Source organism: Pseudopipra pipra, chromosome 7 (assembly GCF_036250125.1).
Source record: "Pseudopipra pipra isolate bDixPip1 chromosome 7, bDixPip1.hap1, whole genome shotgun sequence".
Classification (NCBI taxonomy): Eukaryota; Metazoa; Chordata; class Aves; order Passeriformes; family Pipridae; genus Pseudopipra; species Pseudopipra pipra.
Genome location: NC_087555.1, coordinates 19053159 through 19077840, shown reverse-complemented (window position 1 = coordinate 19077840; position 24682 = coordinate 19053159). Strand labels below are relative to the sequence as shown.

Here is a 24682-nt window from a genome sequence, read left to right as displayed (position 1 = left end):
AGAAACCCGGGGCGGGCCCGGGCCCAGCAAGGCTGCGCGACCCTCCACCCGCCAGGCTGGAGCGGGGCAGGAAGGCGAGCCGGGAGCGGGGCAGGAAGGCGGTGCCCCCCCGGCGGCCGGGAATGTGCCCGCAGGCGGCCCCCGGCCGAGTCAGGGCCGCCCCCCGCGCGCCCGGCCCGCACAACGTTTGCCGCGTCCTCGCCCGCAGGGCCCACGGCTTCTATGCCAGGGATGCTGGTGTCGCCCACAGGAAAAACCTGGGACTCCTCAGGAAGATCATGTGTCAGGTAACAGCGGGGCGTTTCGGCGCTGGCTGAATCCCTGCGGGTACTGGCTTTCAGTCGGGGGGACTGAGTGTCGGTGCTTAGCCCAGGTGTTTGAGAAGTCCCTGGTCACGCTGACGAACAAGTTCGGGGAAAAAAAATCTGCAGTTTTACTGAGGAGAGTTAGAAATGGTTAAATTTACTTCTCGAGTCTCAGACCTAGAAATGTAGAGACGATTATGCTGTGCAAAAACTGCAGAAGCACCTGTAAATCTAATAATTGCGTTATAAATAAGCTTTTGTGAGATTTTATAGCACTTATTTCCCTAAAATGGCTTCATATTTAATACCAGTATTAAATTCATAGTGCTTAAGAGAGCATCAACGTTAAACTTGAAAGGAGTTCTCACAACTAAGTAAGCTAGTCAGCAGAGTTCTTCAGGTAAACATAACCCTAACCAATCAGTGAATTGATGGTATAATAAAAAAAGGAATTAAACCAATTAGAAACTGAACTCTTTTTTTAATCAGAATGATTACTGCTCCCATGCAGTAGTTGATAGGAATACATTGGAAGTGGAAGGGAATTGGCAGTTATGTTATACTGAAAATACGCTTATTGGAAGTCAGTTGAAGTGTGTTCTAATGTAATTAGATCAATGGGCATGCAAAGTTTATTGAAATAAAAATAAGTACATTTGACCTACACTTTTTTTTTGCAAGATTAAAACCTTTGTAAGTGGTATAAAGCTACTGATACCTATAATGCATGCAAGAAACTTTTATGGAAGCAGTTTATTCCATTAACATTTCAGGCGCTTTTTGCAAATAACTGCAAACACATTTTTCTACCTTTCACACCAAACATGGCCGGCAAAATGGAATTAGATGTTCAATAAATACAATTAATTATATATAAAAGAATTCTATGCATATTTAAACTCTGGGGAGTTTAGTTCTTGATTTCAAAAGTCACCATGAAAGTTTAGTTGCCAGCTTCAATGCAGGTAAGATAATGACAGAACATTCCTCACCCATGCTGTCCATTACAGGTAATAAAAAATCTTTTAATTTGGTTTAAAAAAAAAAGACAATTTTTCTTTAAGAAAAGTCTTTTAATTTGGTTTAAAAAAACCAAATAAGAATCTCTTTTATATTTTCAACTATAAAGTTTCAATTCATGTAAGTTGTTAAGCTGCAGGAGCCAAATAAAATATTTTCCAGAAGCAAAGTTTGTTACAAAAGCCATCCTTATTACAACTACTGTGTTTCAGGAAAGTACTAAATTCAAGAACGTTTGGACAACTCATTCTGCATCTCCTATTGCATATGAAAGAGGAAGAATATACATGGACAATTACCAGTGCTGTATTAGCAGGTAATAAATTTACAATTACAAGGCACCCTGACAGTTTTGAGACTGTGATTCTGTGTTAGACATGTTGCTAACTTTACTCATTCAAATAGCTGCTGTGAATTGAGTGGAATTTACCTGGGAACAAGAAATAATCAGGAGCATAAATCTCTGTTGAATTACATTTAGATGCCCTTGTATTTTAATGTGACACTTGCTTTGATAAAAGAAAGTCTGATCTTACTGGTTCTGTACTAACTTCAGCTTTCAGAGTACTTTAATAAGAGTGGAAGATTATCACCATTTTATAATCTGGCACTGAAAAGCCAAATGAACAGTAGTTCTCTGTAATCTGGTAACTAGCAGTGTACTAAAGAGTGTGTCCCAAAATCAGGCAATGTAACAAGCCTCATGTCTATGAATTCTGTATAAAATAGGTAAATTATTTTTCATGTGAAAGTACAGCATGCAGAGCATGTGCTGTTTTTTGCTAATTTATTTTGCAGATCAATTCTCTGATCTGATGTACTCTCTTATTCCATCATCAGTTGCAGAAGCACAGGTTAGGAGGCAGCATATGGCAGGGTAGAGGACAGGAAATCTGTGTACACCAGCCCTTCTCCTTGCCCGTCCCTCCTGTGAGGGAAGTAGCATGGTCTTGGAGAACTGCATTGCTGAGTAAGTTGTGCTCAGAGCAGTTTTGAGACATAGAAGTCGTATGATACATAGAAGACAAATTACTCTGTCGGTGTAAACCACTGAGAGTTAATTAAATTAATCTATCACTTGTAGCTGAGATCTAAATCTACTTCTATTCCTACATTGTCTGAATGCTTTCAGTACTGGGTTAACCTGTCTAACATCTTTCAGGTTTATCTTTGTCTCATCCTCTTCCAGAGGGGAAAACTATGCACAGTACAAAGCTTTCATTTTAGTTAGTAGGGTTTGTTTAAAAATATCTGAATCTTTATGTTATGAAAGGCAACACTGGAAGAACTGGAGGGGAAGGTTCCAGGATGATCGTTAGTTTCTGAAATATGCTTTCTTTTTAATGTATATCACTAAAGGAAGAATGTTACTATTAAGTTTGTTACTAAAAGAAAACAAAAACAAACCCAAAACAAACAAACAAAACCCCTACCCAAACCATAACACCAAACCAGAAGATATAGAGAAGGTTAGTTTTTAAATGTCACATTATATTAACTATTGTTTATTAGGCCTTATTTTGAGAGAAATTTCATTTATATTTACAGAGTAAAAATAAGACATTTAGATTTCTGATCTGCCTAAGGAAAAGGCAGGATTTATAAGACTGTATGAAATGACTTGTTGATAGAATGTGGTCTACAAAACAGACTAATGATTATCCATCATTTTCCTCTAGCATTGCACAAGCCCCAAGAATACTTTATCAAAAGTCAAAGTGTGCTAAGTCAGAAAAAATAGAAGATGCTTTATTATTGGAATGCCCACTGGTAAGATTATTTTTTACTAGAGCATTGTTGTGCAAAATAGTAAATGAATATATTTCAGTGAAATATGTTTAGAATAGAGCACTCTTTCCCTGCAAACTACTTTCTCAATGTTTTATGGAGTTAGGTCATTAAAGGTTTGCAACATGTGCTGATTTATATTAACTGAACATTTAGAGGTATACTTCTCTGCATTTCTCAGTAGTGCATTCAAATGCTTTTTTGGTAAGTGTTCATGGAAGATTTTATGCCTTTATGCTTATGCAACTAACTCTTAATTCCTTACAAAATAGATTCTGTTTATATTTTTCTTTATTTTTTAAATTGCAAGGACAGTAGCTGGGAGTTTTAGTTTTCACTAGATCTGTTCACATTAAAAAAACGAAAAAGCAGATGCACTGAAGGCCCATTGAAGCAACTCTGCCCAAAATCTGTTCTGCTGTTTCTAATTAATATATTATATAATTTCTCTCCCCCACAAGGAGTTTTTCTCCCATCCAGTGTCCACAGATCTTAGAAATATTAGGCTGATCCTTGAGGTACATAAAAATAAAGCAGTGTAAATACTTTTCTTAGCAGTTACTGTTGAGTTACCATTGAATGTCTTATTTTGCAATACTTCAACAATTTTCTCCTCAAGACTGGTATCAAATAGATCAATAAGCAGTTACACTTAATTTTTTGCAAGGCAAGGAAGTTTTAAAAGATGTCTTTTCTAGAAAAGGTAACTGTCTTGCAAAAAGTGTGACAACAGATTATTTATGTGATAGATGATTATTTGGCATGGACATGATCTTAGAGATGTTGATGCCATTAGCAGGCTGCTTTCCTTGTTTAGCTTTTGAGGAATGTGTATCAAGTTTTGTGTTCTTCTGACTGTGTCCAAATGTTATGTATCCTCCTGGTACATATTTTTCTAATTTTTCTAATTATTTTTTTTTATGCAGGGGGAAATGTTACCAAGTCCCTCAGATTATAAAGCTTCCCTGATAGTCTTGACAGTGCAGAACTGGCTTCTACGTCTCTCTGCTGATAGTGGAGAAGTACTGGAAAAAATATACCTTGCTGGTTCCTGTTGCAAGTCCTTCAGGTATTAAACAACAACTAGGTTTTATATAATTAACAGTCATTAGTATTATAGTGGAGAAGGGAAGTCATGTTTATTTTAGTACCATCCTGTGGCTGACTACAGGTTTGTTAGTCTAGAACGTTACCTGGAGTATTGCTCCTGCATGCTCTTACCTGTAGAAGAATTTTATCAACTTAAGTATTATAGTCTTAAATTTGGTATTAAGTTCCACAAAACCTATGCTACTATTTGCTTTTCTCTGACAACTTTACAGCCTTTAATATTCCAATGGCAACATACCAGGAAAGGACCTTTAAGAGCCGTAGAACAAACCTCAACAAACAGACAAAAAACACATTTAAATTTTGAGCTGTTTTGAACTTGCTAACATTCTTCTCCATTTTGCTCTTTTAAAGCAGAGCAGTTACTGCTTCTGGTAAACTGCTGCTTTTTTTTTCAGTTCTCAGAAGAAATTATTTCCTTTAGGCTGAAGGATAAGAAGGCGGTGATTATGAAAGGAAGGAGAAAAACTAAGATGGGAAGTGTTCTTGCTTTCCAAATTTTTCTCACAATCCTGTGTGAAATAAGCCATCCCTACTTCTGTGGGTTCTGCACTATTGCAAACAGCAAACATCTTGAGCACCTCTTTTGAATCAAATACTGAAGTTTGCCTGGGCATAGGCATCTGCATAGTTATAGTAGATTACATTTTATGTGAAGTAATATATTTACTAATGAATGTTTTTTTAAGTGATTAAGATAGGCCTTTCTTGTCACAAATAGGTATCTGAGCTGGGATACTCCTCAAGAGGTAATGGTTGTAAAGACAATTCAGAATAAGCTCCCTGCAGCAGCACGGCAGGTATGTTTGTTGAAAAACCATCAATTTTACAATATTGATCAAAAAAATGTACAAGTACAAAGATGGAGACATTATAGTTTGTTATTATGGCAGAAGATCAAGGTGTCCTACCATTAATAACTATATTCAATATTGTTCTTTTCCAGGCAGGAATACAACAGTCTGTATTGTTTTATCTTGCTGTATTCCAAGTTTTACCTCTTTCTTTCATTGGAATGCTAGAAATAAACAAAAAGGTAAGTTAATTTCTCCATTAAAGTTGATCCGTACTGTAGTTCTATGACAGTTCTAGTTTAGGCACTTGTTTCAGAATTTCAGAAGCCATACTTACAGCTTGTAAAAGCAGCTGAAACATTAATTAGCAACAGTGTTCTTGTGTCTGATAGGGGCGCTGGGGGCAAGAGAAAATGCAAATGCATTCTGTTATTGGGTTACTCTTTGACATGTAGAAGGACTTTAGCCTTTATTTAGAGCAATCGTAAGAATCAGGAAAGCCAAAAGTAGACTTCTTTTCACCTCTTTAACAAACGACAGATGGGCCTCTGACCCAGTCCTAGTAATAGTCTATGAATTCTATACAGTTACAAATTTTTCAAACTTCTGTTATCACTGTTAATGGATAACAAATGTAAATATGTCTTGATTTCTCAGTCAAGAGCAAACAACCTTTCTGAGTTCAGTTTGCAACCTGTAAGTAAGAATCTGTATACTGGGAAGCCTAGAGGTAGATGGCAAGTTTTACTGTTCTATTTTAAGCCAAGAAAACCCTGGATACAACTTACAAATGGAACAGTAAAAACATGTAAACTCTCTCTTCAAGGTTCTGTGAGGTACAGTCTCGTTTAGGGTCCAGAGCTATGAGTGAGTTTTAGTTGGTGCTAGGTTGGGTTGAGGCTGTAATTGGGATTGGGCTAGCAAGAGAAGGTGTGGGGTTAAACTTTTTCATTTGGGCCCATGAAAGTTTGGGGGCATCGTGTATTGTTCTGCTAGTATTTAGGACTGGAAAAAATATTACCAGTATCAAAGGTATGCTCAATCTGGTTAGGAATGGCGTGCCAGATTCATCACGGTCATAGTAGGCAAAACATCTGAAAGAGTAATGCTTCGGCTGTGTCCATGCCAAGTACCCATGAGAGAAATTGTTACAACTGGGAATAATGGCAAGGCAGAATTTGGGATGTGAGAATACACCCAGCAGTAGAAGCAACCAGTGAATGCAATGCCAAGCCTGATATAACTATTAGATTATATTAGATTAGGGTTACTGTTTAACACTGCAGAATGCATCTCATGCATCAGCTTTACTGAAATGTTACTCAATAAATTCTGAGTTCAGAGTGGCTAAGGTCTCAAAGATACAAAGTAGACTTCAGAGTTGGAAGACTATTAAGGTTTTGTCTGGAAGACACTGGGACCTAAGCTAACAAAAGTATTGAAAGAGCCATAAGTCTAAATAAAAGGCAAAGTCTCAGGATTGAATATATCTTTCAGAACCAAACAGACCACAAGATCACTGATAGTGTTAAGATGTAGGAGTCTTGCAGCTTTTGGGTTTCTTTATATTTTTTTAATTGTTTTTAAGCCTGTTTTAACTGGTTTAATTGCTTTTTTCACATAGTGAGTCAGATTAAAGAAATGAAAACTACATTTCCAAGCATACCTATTGGAAAAATTATAAACATCACATGTTGTTATTCATTAAATATGAAGAATTAGTTTGTGGGGGTTTCTCAGGGATGTGTTAAACAGTGGCACAAATGAATACTGCATAATTATTAAAAGCTTCTCATGTTGTGTCTAATTTGGATTCAGAGAGGATCCTGTACTCTGTGACAGCTGGATAATGTAGTTTTGGTACAGCTGTACAAAGAGCTGTGATTAGACTAGTATTTTACCCTGGTGATAAAGAAAAAAAATCTGAAATCAGGACTTGTAGATTGAGTTGCTAGTTCTGCTAACATTCTTGTGATATGCTGGATAATATAATCTATTCATGTATGATAATATCAGGGTAACATGGTATAAAGATATACTGAGAACTGATTAGGGAATTAATCTGCTTGCAGATTATGACTAATCTAACCTTAGGTGTTACTGCAGTGCAAAGTATTACAGAAACTCAGCAGGACAGATAAATTACAGAAAACTTCATGAACTTAAAACACTGATCATAGGGTTTGATCAGGATAAAAAATGAAAGTGATTGCAAAATTAAGGACATAATGTCACTATTTTGCATTGTCTCAAGTATTTCTTCTCTAATAGAATGCATTTTGCTTCCTTTTGTTCCAGATATTTGGTAATAGTGTGACAGATGTTGCTGTTTCTAATGGAATCCTGATTGTAATGTATAGTGTGGGTCTGGTCAGACTCTATAACTTCAAGGCCATTTTGGAACAGGTAATGAAATACATAAGTTTTCATACAGTGCGTGCTATTTTGGGGCAACAAGTCATAAATATTCACATAATGCTGCATAGGTACATGGGGATTGTGTCAAAGGATAGAGTTCCTGCCTAACTTTATTTATAGTCAGAAGATGTAAATGGATACACTATCAGAAAATTCTGCCTGCACTAGTTACAGGTGGCAAAACATGGGGGGGTCAGACAGGCACTTCAGAGGAGTTACGTAAACGTTAGACCAGATGTGCTCCTCTTTACACACCTAGCCTGTAGCTTTAGATGATTGTTAAGGCCAAAAACTGGTGGGTGTGGAAGATTGATCTCAAACAGAACTGCAGGGAGCCTTTGGAGTTTATATCCTTCCAATCAAAAATCAAACGTTGATTCAAAAATAAGACCTCGAGCAGTATCTAACAGGATAAAGAATGCAGTAGCAATGGAGCAGTAAAACTAAACAGTAAGTAAATATGCATCAATAAAGCTAAATTGTTGTGTGTTATTTTAGTTCATGGAACAGCCATTTGATTTGGGACAAGAATTCAACTGGAATGGTCAGGTGGGAGTTGTAGGAAAGTATCCATTTGGTCTTCCATGTAACATTAAAATAACAGGTAATTATGATCTTTGTATTATCTTGGCTGGTGGCTTTTATGATTTAATTATTACTTATTTCACACCAAGAAAATTAAAATTATTGTGCCATAGCTATATTTCTGGATTTACATTATAGTAAAAACGTGTTTTGCTTTAGTTGTAATTACAATTATAATTATATAAGACTACCTAGAAAACTATTACAGCAACTAAGCTATCTGAAAAACTTCATAAGCAATGCATGAAATGGAAACGTCTTCCTCATTTCTGAGACACAACTGCTCTTGGGAAAGAGGAAGGGCTAGGATAGCTGCTAGTAGCACCCAGAAACAGTACACGGTATGTAAGCAAACATGTGAGAACATTTAATCTAATTTGCAGAGGAAATTTAAGAAAACTGAATACAATTTGTCTGACTTGCATTTTGGTAATTCTAGGTTGTCAGAAATGTGCCAGTTTCAGTAAAATTAACTCCTGAGAACAAATTATTAAAAACAATTCTTATGCCTTAAATCATTAACTTAAAAATGTTCTGCTTTGTGTAATGACTATAATTTCTCAGAAATCAGACAGTGATTTCTGTTGGTGCATTTAAGATTAGAATTTGGTGCTAAGATTCTTAATGAGTGACCAAAGACTGACACTTTCTTTGAAACAAAAATACATTCTCACAAGTTCACACTCAAGGCACTTGCAAAAAAAAAAAAGTAAAGAAAGAAAAAAAAAGTTGGTTTCACAAATATCAAAGAATGCATTCTTTTAGTTCTTTAATTTTGAAGGTTTTTCTATTAAATGTTTTTTACAGGTGATTGTCCACATAAAAAATGCTTTTGATCTTTATATTCTTCAACTGTCAGATAATAAGAAACAAACCATCCAGATTTACATAAAAATGAGGGAATACATACAATACAGACACATAGTAAAGGCTTTCAGTTAAAATGCAATGTTTTATCAACACAAAGTAATAGGTTGCTATAATTGATGTCTCAGTTTCTGCAAAGGGAAATTTTTCCTCTTTTTTCTCTCTCTCAGTCTGCGAAACCACCATTTAATATTATGGGCCCTGTGGAAAACAGGCTTATAGATCATTGTAGTTTTTAGTTTTGAGATTTAAAACCAGTGTACTGGAAAAAACATTTTTGATCTTGAATTCTATGCAAGAGCTTGTGGAAGTTTTGAACTCATGACACACATTTGCCATGGCTGCTCTTTGCAGATACTTGTATTTCTGTGGGTTTCGAGTTGTTTTCTTCTAAGAACAAGATGGCCAAATGCTTCAGTGAGCAAGATCTTAAGATCTTATTTCAGAGTTTAGGCTTGTATTTACTATAACTTAATTGTGTGTCATTTTCCTTCCTATTTAGTCCTAGCCTCCCTACAGAAATTGCCTGAAGGGATGGCCATTATTACAGTACTGTTTCTGTGGTGTGAGATACCCAAAAAGAAGTGTATAGAGATCAGAATTATGTACTCACCACTTCATTTACACCTGTTAACTGGTGAGGAATTTGATTTTGGTCACAGTGGAAGGAATGGAAAAGTACCTATAAATCTTCATTATGTAACTTCTAAAGGTCCAGAACTTAAAACTAGTTTGATTTATTGTTAGAAGATACAGTAATTTCATAAGAAAACAAGGAAGAAGATACTTTGTAGATTTTTTAGAGCAAATACTTATTAGTGCTGCCATGAACTACTTTATGACTTTATTTTAGATGAGTGTGGAAAGTTTTAAGGAAGTGAACAAAGAAGCTCAACTGGAGATTGAAAACTGGCAAGACTTGGGAAAGAACTTGCAAGCAATAAAACGGGTGTTAAGCAACAAGAGCGAGGGACACACAGCAGGAGAGTTGAGGCAGCAGAGTGACATTATCACAGTGGTTTAAGTGGCTATGGTCTTGCAAGTCTTTGCCAAATGAACATAAAAAGAAAGGCATATTTTATCAACAGTCTATACTGCTCAGGATTGATATACTACTTAATTGTACCATACATATACATATTTAATTGTATCATTTAGTCCATCTACCAGAATTTTTGAGGAACCTTGCTAGATATTTTATTTTAAAAGTTGGTAGGACTAAATGTTAACAAATTTTCTTAACTCATTTTTAATTTTCTGACTGATTTTAATATCAGTAGGTCCTCTGCTTATGCTTCCATCTTCAATATTCTCTACATTTTCAGCAGATGCCTGAGTTTTTTATAACTTTGTTATATCTTGCACAGAATCTCCCATTTCCTATATGTTAGTCCAAAAGACAGCTAGACTAGCCACTTTCCAGCTCAGGAAAGACTTCATTTCCATTGGCAGTGAACTAATTCCATTCAATCTATATGCTGGAAACATGAACAAAGGAAGAAGAGAGAAGCGAGAAGCACTCTGTAAACACAGTATCTCATGTCATGTGACATCTCAGCACCGTTGGCTAGAACCTGGATAATTATCTAGACTAAGCAGGATAAGAACAAGTCTAAATTTGGATAAAACCTTTGGCACACAGGAGTCCAGATAAGAACATTGCTCTCCTCACAGTAATTCAGTTTGTGTTTTTATACTCTGCCAGTTTAAATGCCTCTTGAAACTAGAGATTTTCTCCACATTTTGTCAGGTTTTTTTCCCCAGCTTTTCTTTGTATTGTTAGAAAGAGCTGATCTTCAGTCTAAAATTGATTCAGTTATGGCAGCTGTAGAAATGGCTTTAATTTAGCTCGTTGTCAGAAGTTGTAAAGTTCTGTGCGGTCCATTTCGTTCAAAGATGCTTCTCTCAGTTACTAAACAGAAGACTTGTAAGAATAGCATATTACATCTCTATAATTTATCCCAACTGAACTGAAAAGGAAAACTAAAAAAACATTAATTACAAAAATTTCCATATTTTTATTGATTATAGATTGCATTCATTGTGGTCCCCACTATTTTGTTGTATTACGCAAAAGGAGAAAGAATATTCAGATTCTGCATTTAATGCTGTTATCTGAGACTGCTGCTTGCTGTTTCCAGCTATTTATGGCTATTTTTCCCAAGAGAATATTGACTCTTTTGATATGGTCTTTTGATCTGTTCATGTGTACATCCTTTCTCAGTCAGATGAACTGGATTAATTTTAATTATTTGCTATGTCTTTGCTCATCCAGCTCATTTGGAGTGAAGTAAGTCAAAGGTATTAGAAGAGCAGTTCAGCATCAACGTCTGAGAAGGCAGTAACCCTCCACAGGGAGCTGCAGATTTGTGCTTGGACATTAGCTGAGGTAGCATAGCTGGTGCTGGAAAAAAGTTCACAGCCAATGCACTTCCACCAGTCTTCCAAAGTTCTGAACAATTAGTAGCTTTACTGGAATTTAGAATTGTAAGGATCAATGGAATTATGATTGTTCTGCTACTAATGGTGTTAACATTACCGAATATTTGCAGATACCCCACCTTTGCTATTTGAAGCATCTTCTCTGGAGAATGCATTTCAAATTGGAGGTTACCCTTGGCATTATATCATCACACCTAACAAGAAAAAACATAAAGGAGTCTTCCATATTTGTTCTCTGAAAGACAATACTTTGGTAATATATTCAGATAGCAGCTTCTCTGAAATTAATGTGTATCATGTCTGTCTTCATCTCTTATTCTGAGTAGCATTTGAGGTAATAATACCCTTGTTTTCCAATGTGGTGCTTTTGCAGGGATCACCCCAGAGTATCAAATCAGCTATCCCATGGAGTCATGTGTAAAATGTTTCCTTCTGAATTAGTACTGCTTCTCATATTTCCTTCATTCCAATGTAATAGTGGCACTGTCAGGTCTACACAGCAAACTGTACACAGCAAACTGTAACATCTGAATGCACTTCTGCGTAGTCAGCCTACCAAATGCTGGCTAAAGAATTATTTTAAATTTTAAGAAATTGCAAAATAAATTTCCTTAATGTTTGTAGTTTATTTTTGATTTTTGCCTTCTGAATCTCCCTAGAAAGACTTCATTGCTCAGTTTAATCCCTCTCTGTCCCTAGAAAGGTTTTATGACTCAGTATAATCTATTCCTAATTATTTTTATGTACTGTTCTTCAGATATTCTTTTGTGTGAGCTCTCTATCTCGGCTTTTATTTTTAACCTGGAGTTGACCTGAAGATTCTGTAATACAAGCAGCTTCTAGGCCTGTTCAGAGTTCTTGACTAAATAAGTCTCATCTGTAGATGTCCTTATCTCTTTTGCTAGCCTGATCAAATCAATGATTTCCCCTCCTATGTCTTATTTTCAAAACTGTTGTTTCACAACTCTAGCTGAAGATCAATTTTGATTAAAATGGACATGTACAATCCTTTCTTATCTGTTTTTTTCTATGTGGGTTCATATGTTTGAAAATTTGAATGATCAATGTCAGCTAAATTTACCAACAAAAAGCTACTGCCAGAGTCCCAGGGTTTTAACCAGCTTGCATCTGATTGCTGAAATCACGAGCTGTTCCAGGCTTACATGCTCCACAAATAATTTGCACAAAAGAGGCTAAGCCTGAGGTTTGAAGCTCAAGTCAAACTTTGTGCTAATGTTTGTCTCATGTCTTGACACATCCCATGACTTGGATATTCAGATTGCTGAAACTGTTGATATGTTTGCAGAGTGTAGACAAAATCTTCATTTTGCTTAGTTTCAGGAGAGGAAGGACTATATATAGCTAAGATACAAGGTCATTGCTTATTGCATATTAAAAATGTTAAAACTGTTCCATGGAATGTCTTGAGAATTGGAACTGAGTCTTTTTATTATTGTTGTTATTATTATTGTTCCACTGCCATCCTTTCTGGTCATGATTAGGAGCAATACTTAAAAACCTTCAGAGGTATGTAGTGAGGAGCTCAGTATTTCCTCTTTAATTAGGTCTGTGAGACTTTCAAAATACTAATATTCCTTTTCTTCTTCAGGCAAAAAATGGCATACAGGATATGAAATGCTGTTCACTTGAACCTGACTGGATATATTTCCATCCAGATATGTCAGGTAGAATAATCCACGTGGGACCAAATTTGATAAAGTATGAGCTTCTTTTTTTTTTTTTAAAATCTTATTTTCATCAGAGCAGAGGTTGCATAACTGCACAAATTCAGTAGTTTGACAGCTTGCAGGCCCAAGCACTCATTAAACTATAGAAACTGTAAAATGTCTTAAATTTGTCAGAAGTTCTGGTAGAAACATCTGCAGATTTCTATGTGATGAATGTGGGCACTGGAGGCCAGAGTCTAGATTTTTATATGAAAAGTGTTCAAGGACCACTGTGTTAAAATGTCATTGATAAACATAAATTACAAAAATAATTGATTTCCATTACACTTATTTCTGATGTTTTTATGTACACAATTTAAAAAGATTATATAGAAGTGTTGTAGTAGGCAGATTAGAATACGTGACCGACTTTGTAATTTCTGTTTCTTTTGTAGAGTCTTGAAGCTTAAGGAAGTTAAAAATCGTACAGATCAAATGGAGATTGCAGAAGATTTTACGATTGTAGCCAACAGAGAAAACTGTGTGAGTTTAGTGTCTGAGATCACAATGTATGATTTTGAGCAATACACGGGGGTTTTGCATATGAGTAATCACTGTGTTTTATGGGCTCAATTCAAGGTTTATTGAAAGACATTCTGTGTCGTCATCGGAGTTTAAAAAAATTTTTGAAAACAGTAACATTTTCAGGATAGATTTCTGAAACCTCCAGTCTTTTCTTTAGTTTTCAGCATTCTTTATGGTGTGCAGTATCACATGTATCATGGATATAAAACATACTTAGTAGATAATAACAGATTTCCTTCAGATGAAGGCGCCATGAAGTGATAATTGTGTGCCTCTCTGGTGCTCAGGTAAGTTGATCATACAAATGCTAGAAATGTTTCAAGTCCCTCATAACTTAGGGGTAGGTCTTCATAAGACAACAAAGACAATACGTTGCTTCCAAAAGTCTGTTTCTTTTCCTGGCCGTGCACACCTGTCACTCTCTTGTGACAGGTTTGGCATTCAGCTAACACTTGGTGAGCCAAATCAGTGCACTACAATAATAGAAAAGGTGAGTGCTTGTCTGCTTGCTTGATGAGCTGAACTGGAGCAGAACAGAACTGAATCATCAGTGGATCAGAAGAGTGCAGAAAGGTAGAATCAAGTGGTGAGGAGATGATCTAAACCTACTGGTAGGACTGAGCTCTTAAATCACCTCAGTTGTTTTGTGAAGTCTTTTGTGATGTGAAATCACAAAGACAATCTAACATCAAAAAGGTTAAAGAGCACACTCATGAAGAATATTTTTTTATAATGGCTGGAACTGTCATTTTGCTTCAGCAGACAAGGTTATGTCTTACCTACTAGCAGGTTTTTAGTTTGAGTACTGTAAGATGCTTGGAAATCAGTCATACTAAAATTTTGAAGCTTTTGCAGAAAAAGGTTTGTGTATTAAAAATCTACACAAACTCAGGAGTAAATCTTCCATTTAATTCAGAAACTGAAAGCTAGGTCATCTAATGACTTGCCATACTGGTTTTTTAGGGTTTGTTTGGGTAACTTCTGTTACAGTAAGAACAAAGAAATATGAGTTTTAATCCTGTTTGTGCTGTGCCTATTCCTTTTGACTTCCATTGTGACATTGATAACCCAGTTTTGAATGTTTCTTGTGGTAAAGAAGCCCAGTGGAAGCAGCCGTGCTGGTTTAAGATGCTACTTTTCCCATCTTCTGCAACTAAGAGTTTAAGAAACAAGCTGATGGTGACTTTGCTGTGTCAATTCTCATTACAGCATCTTAGTTTCAGACACTTCTGTTCTAAAAATTATGGTAGCTGAGAACCTTTGCCAGCTCTACAGTACGTCCTGAGAACTTCTGAATATGAGTAAATATCAATAATACCTCAATTAAAGTCACTGAGTTCATGAAGCCTCATAAAGAAGCCATAGCAGCACGAGGGTGATGCACAGCTAACGAGTGAAACAAGGTCTGAGAGATTAAAACAAGCTCAGAAAGCAAAATATAGGAAATTGTCAAAAAGATGGAAACTAAAATGCTCTGAAGTCTAGAGACACTTCTCTATGTTTCTCCAAAGGTGAACAACACTGTTACTGTAACAGCTTCTGGTCGAGTGGTGAAAAAGCGTTTTAACTTGCTGGATGATGACCCAGAACAAGAGGTAACTGATGCAGTGAGTAAGACCACTTCATAGATTATTTTAGATGCTTAACTATCCAGAAGTCATTCTTGTTTCAGGTGCAGTGGGTATAACCATTAGCTATGTATGTCTTTTGAGTTCTTTATTCCTCTTCTGTGTCTGTCTTCTCAACTTCTGATTGCTTCAAATGCTCTGTCATCTTTTCTTCTTAGTTGACATTTGAGCTATGGACTTTCTCTTTCTTGCAAGAACTGCTCTTATGCCCCATGATACCATCATAACTCCATGTGACTTCAGTGGCAAAGAAAGGAGATATTAATGTGACAAACCATTACTCTTTTCTCCATTCAAATATCTCCTTTAAATGTTTCTTACAAAGCATTTTATGAAATGAAAGAAATTTTTTTTTCTCTGCTTTAGGTTCCACTTGTCTTTGATGTAATATCTCTAAACTGCATTTTCCTTTCCCAGTTACTTTGATTAGATTGCAGGAAAAGGTATTTAACACTTTTCCTTTAAGTAACTGCTTCTTGAGAATGAAAACGCCACATGCCTTGGTGTTGAGTCTTCAAGAGGTTGTGAAAAATATTTTTTAGCTCTCTATCTAGAGCTGGAGCTGTAATTGTCATAAGCACAACAGTTAAAATGCATCAGTTTCTGGCAGTCACTTCTTTTTTTTCTGAGAGAGTACAGTAAAACTACAGCACAGTCCAATATAACCCTTAAGGGTCTGCAGTTCATTTCAATCCACTTTTTCTTTTAACCATAATAAAAATAGTCTACACACTCTTTTTTCCCCCTGCTGTTACACTTTACTTGGGATTCCAGTAGATGTTTTTACATTATGGAAGAAAAAGACTGGCATGAATTTAAAGAGTATGTCACAGTGAAATAAAGGCAATTAAGTTAGTTCACAGTCTTTACATTTTGGTCTCAGTTCTTCACTGACACACTCTGTGGAGCAAGAGAGAGCTCTGAACAGAACATAGAAATATTCATGTGAATGGAATTAACCTAATATACTCATCCTCTCAAAACCAGTAAAGGTTTTAAGCTACACTGTCTCTACCATGTCTGCATCAAGAGCTTAAATATATTTCTTCTGCCACTTTAGAAGTACCTTTTTTCTATATCCTGTATGTTATATATAAAAATACATCTACTTGCATATTAGGATTCTTCAGAATATCACTTTATTTTCTCCTGCTTAAGGAATTTCACTGAAATACACTGGACAACTTGTGTTGGGAAAGATACCTGTTGGGTATCAGTGTCCCAAAGTTTTCTTTGTCAGACCAGAAGACTTAAGAACTAGAATTTTTCCAATTCTGCTTTCACCAGAAAGAAAAAAGAGCTATTCAATTTAGGTGGAGGGGAATGTGAATTTACGTTTGATTTCTAAACTTGAGGTTTTGTTTTTCCTAAGACATTCAAAATCGTGGATTATGAAGATGAACTGGATTTATTATCCACTGTGGCAGTTACTCAGATAGGAGCTGATGGAAGAGCTCACCTCGATTTTCACTGTAATGAACATGGGATTCTCCTTAAGAGTATTCCATTCCGGGAGTCCTGGGATGTGGTGAGGAAAATTTCTGTCTTTTATTCACACTGTCTCTTCCCTATACTCGTTTACCTGCCATTTTTGTTCAGGTTTGAAGCAAATATATAAATAGTGTTGCCAAGGGATGAGATTTATATAAAATAATAATTACAAACTCTAAAATTGTAAGTATTCCATCAGACAGTAGCTCATTTATCTGAAAATCTCCATTATTTGAAATTATTATTCTTTTTGTTTGTTGATTTGTTTGGGTTTTTTGGTTGGGGAAAGGGCTGTCCTTATGTATTTCTGAAGTATTTATCAACTTAAATACTCACCCTATGGCTAGTTTCATCAGATTAACTTTACAACTTGTAAATAATTTCACTATCTTAGCTTGAACTACTCATGCGTAGAATTAAGCATGGACCTCCCTGTGTGTGTATTTGGAGAGATGGAATGGGCTGTTCATACAGTCCAAGTTTAGGTGGACATCTGACTTAGATGGTCTGAAATTTTCAGCACCTTTGCACCTCTTTTATCATTGACTGCATAGGCAACCTGGTATCTTAAATCAGATGCATCTAATTGCAGTTAGATGCCTAAAATAGGTATGTGAGAAACCTCTCAAAGTTTTAAAATGCTGTCCTTTATCTGGAAGGGCAATCTCTGTGTATCCCCACAAAAATCCTACCTGATCATGGAGGTCACCAATGTTAAATATTTTTTGTTCCTCATGGAAAATGGTATGGATATTAACAAGTTGTGGAAACAGAGACTACAATCCAATTTTTTTTTTCTCATTTCAGACTTACAGTCATGAAGTTTACTTCGACAAAGACCTTGTATTACATATAGAACAGAAGCCTAACAGGAGATTCAGTTGTTATGTTTACCAAATGGTCTGTGATACTGCAAAAGATGATTAATGTTCAAGCCATGAAAAAACAGAAAGTGTTTTGTAAAAAAGGAGGGAGAACTTTTGAATATATTTAAACCATAACAACTACAGAGACTTCAGTTTGGATGTTATTTAAGGACTCCATACATAGAAAGTAGTCAGCTACTGTTTTTCTGGCAGGATTTAATCGTAACATTTTGTACTGCTACAAGAGGTTGGGTTTTTTTTTTCTTTGTAACACTGTACACTTGCCTGTAGTCCATAATGGCTCTTCATGTATTCACCAGTTCATTAATGCTAGGTGCAGCATTTATTGCTTCTCTTCAGCAATAGGATTGAAATACTGGACATCAAGGAAAAAGATGTGGACTTACTGATTATCTGCCATCTGCCGTGATCTGTCTTACATAGTTTTACCTATGCAACTCTAATATAGACTGGCAATTAAACAAAGTATATAAAACTGTCTAGGATAAATTTTATATGTAGCATGAAAATTGCAGTGTTACCATTAAACCACTTAGACAAAAACCTTCTCTTGCTTTGGTGTGAGAAATAAAATCACGCAGGTTTTCTGGTTGTGTATGTGTTGGTTTAAAGAGAAATATTAATTATGTGGTTTACTGTCTTTTTAATATATATTTTTACAGATACATATAGCAGTTCTCTGGTTCTCCCTGTGCCAAGCGTCAGGAGTTGTCAGGAGTCTGAGCCAAAGCTCCCAGCTGCTCACCCTGATCACTGTGTGCATCTTGCCTGATGCATGGGAGTGCCATGTGGTATATTCAGAATCTGCAGAGTGTGGGCTTTCATTTTAAATTAAAAAGCACCCACAGCAAAACTCAGGCTGTAGACTTCATGGTGATAAAGAGTGTTTCCAAATGCAAGCCAAAGATGGGCTCAGGAGAATAGCTCTTGGAGGGCATGACCAACATCTAATTTTTCACTACCACCACCATCATCATGACCGTGGTAATTCTAAATGGAAATATTCTTTTTACTCCAAGCTTTACTAATTAAGCATGGATCAGTCTAGAAGATGCAATAGGGAAGAGCTCTAGAAGAATGATAAAAATTTTCTATTTTGAGTTTTTAGAAAAAGTGTAATGCAAGAGAAGAAGTGAACTACAATTGTGGAAAGAAAAAAACAACACAAAATGGACATTTATGAAGATAATGAAACAGCAGTAGTAATAAAGGGCAGCAGCAACACCTAATTTCCACCCTGGCTTCCATAAATTTTCGCTTAGTGTCCAGGAAAGAACACCTGTCCATTACCTGCTATTTTATAAGTAACTACATAACTAATATATGAAGGTAATGAGTCTATAAGGCAGAAGACCCAAATCTCAAGCAGTTACTTAAGATGCATTTTATGCTCATTTCTGTTTGGGTTATTGAAGCAGTTCCTCCTAGAAAAAGACATTTAAACTTCATTGTTTATTAAATACTGCAAGTGCTGTTCATGTAGATCAGCTCTAGCTTTCAAGGGTTTGCTATACTTCCCAGTGGCTTATTCTTAAATTAGTACAGACTTCTGAATTGATATTCTGGTAAATCTATATATGTACATCAGTATCCAAAATGCAGCAATTTGTAATGACCAAAAGGCAGCCCAGACTTTGATGAAGATTGTGGGATCTTAGATAAGAAATTCTATCACTCTAAACACTCACCGTGTTCCTGCACTGCAGATAATGGCAGATGTTCCATCCTGGAAGATCACACATAGACATTTTCATTCAGAAACAGGAGTATTTTGCTTTAAAACACCTTGAAAGCTATTTAAGAATAAAGAATCCCCAGTAATTAGGCCTAAGCACTTCAGTCTTCACACCCTACTTACTAATGGGCTGGAACACACCAAAGAAACAGAATCAAGCTGTGAGTTGCCTTCTGTACCTGTGCAGAGACCCAGAAAATTCTAAAAATAAACTTCTGTTTAAATGGGAGGAAAATCCTGACCACAACCCAGTACACTGTTAAAAAAATAACTGTATCTAAACCAAATAAAAATACCTGCATGCTTGGTGGCAGCTCACTTGAATCAGCTGCTTTTACTTGAAGTTACATTTTTAAACTCATCCACCAGAAAAAACCTACTTTGCCAGGAGACTTCATATGTAGGCATTTTTTGGTCACTGTTGCTGGCAGGGGTGTACTGTTGTGCAGTGTCAAATTGATAATTTGAATTAATGCATTAGATCTGACTTGTAGACCTATATTTTGATGTCCATTTTTGATGATTCTAGAGCACTTAGGTTTCTCTTTTTCATAATGTAAATTATATGCTTGGAAATCTCCTACACAATCTGAATAATTCAGTGTGCTAAAGAGTAACAGTGTTTGTAAAGTGGAAAAGTTCTGAGGAAACCCATGTGGTTTCCATTACAGAGGAAAAAATATTCTTGTGCACATGCCCAGCATAATTATCTGCAAACACCAAAATGTGACATTAGTATAAGAAAAGAGGGGGAAAAAAAGCTTTAAAAAAACACAATTAACTTTTTCAAATGTAGTTTTATTTCCCATTTCTAAATTCAGAAATTAACATTAATAAAATAGAGAAGACAAAAATTTTCTTCTCATAGGCAGTAGCTTAATGATCAAGAAACCCATTTACTGATAGTTTTTTGTTTTACAAAAGTCAGACTAAGGAACTATTGGCATGAAATTGTGAGTTCCCTTACTTCCTGTGTAGTTCAGAGGGTGCTTAACACTCATGCCATGGCTTCCAGAGTCTGCAGATAAAGCCTCAATTAATTATTTCAAATGCAATCTCAAGTGTATATTTAATAAAAGATCAAAGCTGAAAAGTTCATGCTTCTTTTATTTTCACTAGCACTAGATGCGCAAGGAGAAGATTATATATACATATAGAGAGAGATGTAAATATATATGTGAAATGTTAATGTGAATAAAGACTCAAATGTGTATTTCAAACATAGAGTTGAAGGGATCTTACTCACTTTTGCCAGTTAGGTGATTTCACCCAAACTTTCTGCATTTTCAGTGTGGAGAAATGTTTCTTTATTCTTTTGTTTGTTTGTTTCTGGATACGTCCAGTTACTTTAGCAGCACAGTTTCTTGCTCATTTTATTCCCATTTTGTATTTTGTTTTCCTTTTGTTATTGAGAAAAATACCATTTATATTACTTAACGTTAACTGAAGACTGCCAAAAACTCACCAGCAAGAGATCTGTTTTCCTTATGGAGCTGTAACAGCTATCCCACATGATGGAACAACTAATAAATGAATTTGCTTCCCAGTTATGATAAAGATTGTTAATAGGAATACCTGCTAGAGAGGACATCTGCATAGGGTGGCATGGAGGCTGTTTCCTGAAAGAACAGTTGGGAGGAACTGCTGTCGGCTGCTCAAAGCAAGATCTCTGGGCACTCTGCCTGCAAATGGCAAAATGTTGGTCTAGGAAGTAAAAAGATCATGAACTAGTGAATTCACGTTGGATTTCATGTAGTGTTGTATGATACAAACTTTTTGCTGTTGCCAGAATGAACAAAATCTAAATTATAAGAACAAAAAAGGGGAAAAGGTAGTAAAAATGTGGTTTTCTAAGTCTGAACCACAAAAGAACATGGAACAGCAACTGAGTTCTTTCCTGACTGCCAAGTATTGCTACAGCCACAGTACAAAACTTTTAAAGAGCTTTTTTTTTTCTGGAAGATGTGTGAATTGATCTGATATGTATGTTGCAATGGCTCACCAATAATAATTGCATTGAATCAACATGATTTCAGGTGTCTCTGATACACAGACTGATATGTTATGAGTACTAAAAGAAGGAAACAAGAATTCCAGTATTTAAATCAATGTTAGAGATATTTAAGGGAACATATTTTTTTGCAGCTATTTCACAATCTTAGATTTTCAGAGAGGATCACTTGAAGCTCTCTGGTTGCTACACTTGGCATTTATGCAATTATAACTTTAGTATTCATTTCTGCTTTATCGAAGTTACAAACTGATGACCCAAATAACCTTCAGGAGCTCCAAAACAATTTTATGTCAATGCATTCTAATGTTTATAGATTGAACAAATTTAAAGTAGTTAAAGCGTTTTCTTCGGCTAACAAAAGATTACATGAACTGCAAAAATAGGCTGGGTTTCTTTTTTTTAATAAAAAGAACTAGGTATCCTAGCTGAGTGAAGAATTACAATGATGCAATTGTTAACAGCTGCTTGGTATAGCTTAATAACTCGTTTAGTAAACTGGGAGTACAAATGCCTTGTTCCTGTCTGTGTGGAGAAGGAAATTGAGTTCTTGGGAATATATTTTTGAGGAAGAGTAAGTGCACATGCTTCTCGGGAAGAGAAAAAGGAAGCATGGAATGCGAATATAAAATTCACTGGTATTACTCCACTGAGTGGTTAAAGAGCTCTGGCTTACTTGAGATGCTGCAGGAGAAGCAATGCATTCCACATGATAGGACTGCAGGCTCTCCAGACAGCCCCCAGTGAGAGCTGTTTGCCAGCAGACAAACAGGAAAATTATTCTGTGAACATATTTACTTGGATGCTCCACATTTAGACTCGTACACGAGCAGTCTTCCTGATTATATCTGAAGTTAGTCTCAACCTTGGGTATGTAATGTGTGTGTTGGCTGCCTCTAACATGCACCTTGCAGCACATTTCCATGCTCTGGGGCACTGGAGATCTAGTAAACTGAATGTTGACACCACGCTCTTCCTAGTTTAGCCCTTTATAATGCCACTGCCCTTCTTTGTGCTGCCTGGAAGCTGGCGTGATTTTATGACTGTCTTAGAAACATTTTGTTTTGTGGACTAAAGCATTCCAGCATTTCTGCTTCAACAAAATCAGTTGAAGTCAGTAACAATAAGGTTGAGTGCCTGTGGATCAAAATCAGGGGGAAGGCCAACAAGGCTGACATGCTGGTGGGAGTCTGTTACAGACCAGCCAACCAGGATGATGAGGGTGATGAATTATTCTACAAGCAGCTGGTGGATGTCTCAAAATCGCCAGCCCTCATTCTCGAGGGTGATTTTAACCTGCTGGATGTCTGCTGGGAACTCCACGCAGTGGGGAAGAGGCAGTCTAGGAGATTCCTAGAGCATATAGAAGATAATTTCCTGCTCCAGCTGGTAAATGAGCCTACCAGGGATGGGGCCCCACTAGACCTTCTGTTCTCAAACAGAGAGGGGCTGGTGGGAGATGTGGTGGTTGGAGGCCGTCTGGGGCACAGTGACCATGAAATAATAGAGTTTTCAATACTCAGGGATGCAAGGAGGGCCATCAATAAAACCTCTACACTGGACTTCCACAGGGCAGATTTTGGCCTATTCAGAAGACTGGTTCAGAGGGTACCTTGGGAAACAACCCTTGAAAACAAAGGGGTCCAGGAGGGATGGACATGCTTCAAGAAGGAAGTCTTGAAAGGAGCAGGCTGTCCCAGTGTGCTGAAAGGCGAGCCGGCAGGGAAGACAACTGGTCTGGCTGAACAGGGAGATTTTGAAGGAAACTAGGGTAAAGAAGAGAGCCTACCAATTATGGAAAAAAGGGTTGGCTACTCAGGAAGAATTTAGGAATATAGTTAGGTCATGTAGAAAAAAATTTAGAGAGACAAAGGCATGACTTGAACTTAATCTCACCACTTCTGTGAAGAATAACAAAAAGTCCTTCTACAGATACATCAAGAGCAAAAGGAGGGGCAAGGAAAACCTCCACTCTTTACTGGACACAGGTGGGAATATAGTTATCAAAGATGAGGAAAAGACTGAGGTATTTAACACCTTCTTTACCTCAGTTTACCTCAGTTTTCAACAGTAAGAAAGGTTGTCCTGAGGACAGCTGGCTTCTGGAGCTTGTAGGAAGAGATAAGAACTTGAATAGCCCCCCTGTAATCCAGGAGGAAACATTTAGCGACCTTCTGAGCCACTTGGATCCCCACAAGTCTGTGGGACCAGATGGGATCCATCCTAGGGTGATGAGGAAGCTGGCAGAAGAGCTTGCCAAGCCGTTCTCCATCATTTACCAGCAGTCCTGGCTCACTGGGGAGGTCCCTGATGATTGAAAGTTGGCAAATGTCACACCCATCCACAAAAAGGGGTGGAGGAAGGACCCGGGAAACTACAGGCCCATCAGCCTGATCTCAGTGCCTGGCAAGGTTATGGAGCAGATCATCCTCAGTGCAATCACACAGCACCTACAGGATGGACAAGGGATCAGACCCAGCCACCACAGGTTTAGGAAGGGCAGGTCCTGTCTGACCAACCTGATCTCCTTTTATGATCAGGTGACCCACCTGGTGGATGAGGGGAAGGCTGTGGATGTGTCTACCTGGACTTCAGCAAAGCCTTTGACACCGTCTCCCACAGCATACTCCTGAAAAAGCTGGCAGCCCATGGCTTGGACAGGGGCACTCTGTGCTGGGTTAGGAACTGGCTGGAGGGCCGGGCCCAGAGAGTGGTGGTGAACGGTGCTGCATCCAGTTAGGGGCCAGTCACTAGTGGTGTCCCCCAGGGATCAGTGTTGGGCCCAGTTCTGTTTAATATGTTTATCGATGATTTAGATGAGGGGATTGAGTCCACCATCAGCAAATTTGCAGATGACACTAAGTTGAGGGGGAGTGTCGATCAGCTGGAAGGCAGGAGGGCTCTGCAGAGGGACCTGGACAGACTGGAGAGTTGGGCTGATTGCAACAGGATGAGGTTCAACAAGGCCAAGTGCCGGGTCCTCCACTTTGGCCACAACAACCCCATGCAGCCCTACAGGCTGGGGACAGAGTGGCTGGAGAGCAGCCAGACAGAAAGGGACCTGGGAGTTTGGATTGACAGGAAGCTGAACATGAGCCAGCAGTGTGCCCAGGTGGCCAAGAAGGCCAATGGCATCCTGGCCTGGATCAGGAACAGTGTGGCCAACAGGACCAGGGAAGTGATTCTTCCCCTGTACTCAGCGCTGGTGAGGCCACATCTGGAGTGCTGTGTCCAGTTCTGAGCCCCTCAGTTCAGGAAGGACATTGAGGTGCTGGAGCAGGTCCAGAGAAGAGCAACGAGGCTGGTGAAGGGACTTGAGCCCAGTCCTATGAGGAGAGGCTGAGGGAGC

At 37.5% G+C, this 24682-nt stretch overlaps 2 protein-coding genes across 7 annotated transcripts in view; one reads left to right on the top strand and one right to left on the bottom strand.

Moving 5' to 3' along the window:
* The window catches only part of METTL8 (methyltransferase 8, tRNA N3-cytidine), a 101322-nt gene that overhangs the window by 43464 nt on the left and 33176 nt on the right, over positions 1-24682 (bottom strand). The gene's annotated exons all lie outside the window — the stretch shown is intronic.
* DCAF17 (DDB1 and CUL4 associated factor 17) lies at positions 123-18184 on the top strand. Of its 5 annotated transcripts, none has more exons than XM_064660872.1 (14): positions 123-287; positions 1538-1641; positions 3005-3095; positions 4040-4182; positions 4945-5023; positions 5170-5259; positions 7316-7423; positions 7934-8039; positions 11440-11582; positions 12939-13048; positions 13452-13539; positions 15093-15176; positions 16582-16737; positions 17508-18184. In XM_064660872.1, exons 1-14 carry the CDS (start codon positions 123-125, stop codon positions 17625-17627), a joined length of 1587 nt encoding a protein of 528 aa, XP_064516942.1. In that variant the 3' UTR covers positions 17628-18184. The 5 variants fall into 5 exon arrangements, 4 of the variants coding, with proteins under 4 accessions (XP_064516942.1, XP_064516941.1, XP_064516944.1 ...); XM_064660871.1 differs by having other exon boundaries at positions 15093-15188; XR_010431944.1 differs by lacking the exon at positions 17508-18184 and having other exon boundaries at positions 14791-15176; positions 16582-16623.

Excerpts from the sequence above, each read along its gene's own strand:
- DCAF17 (XM_064660871.1), top strand. The coding sequence starts at position 123 with ATGTGCCCGCAGGCGGCCCCCGGCCGAGTCAGGGCCGCCCCCCGCGCG. Across the intron at positions 7,424-7,933 it reads TCAAGGCCATTTTGGAACAG|TTCATGGAACAGCCATTTGA; the intron begins GTAATGAAATAC and ends GTGTTATTTTAG. Across the intron at positions 13,049-13,451 it reads GTGGGACCAAATTTGATAAA|AGTCTTGAAGCTTAAGGAAG; the intron begins GTATGAGCTTCT and ends TTTCTTTTGTAG.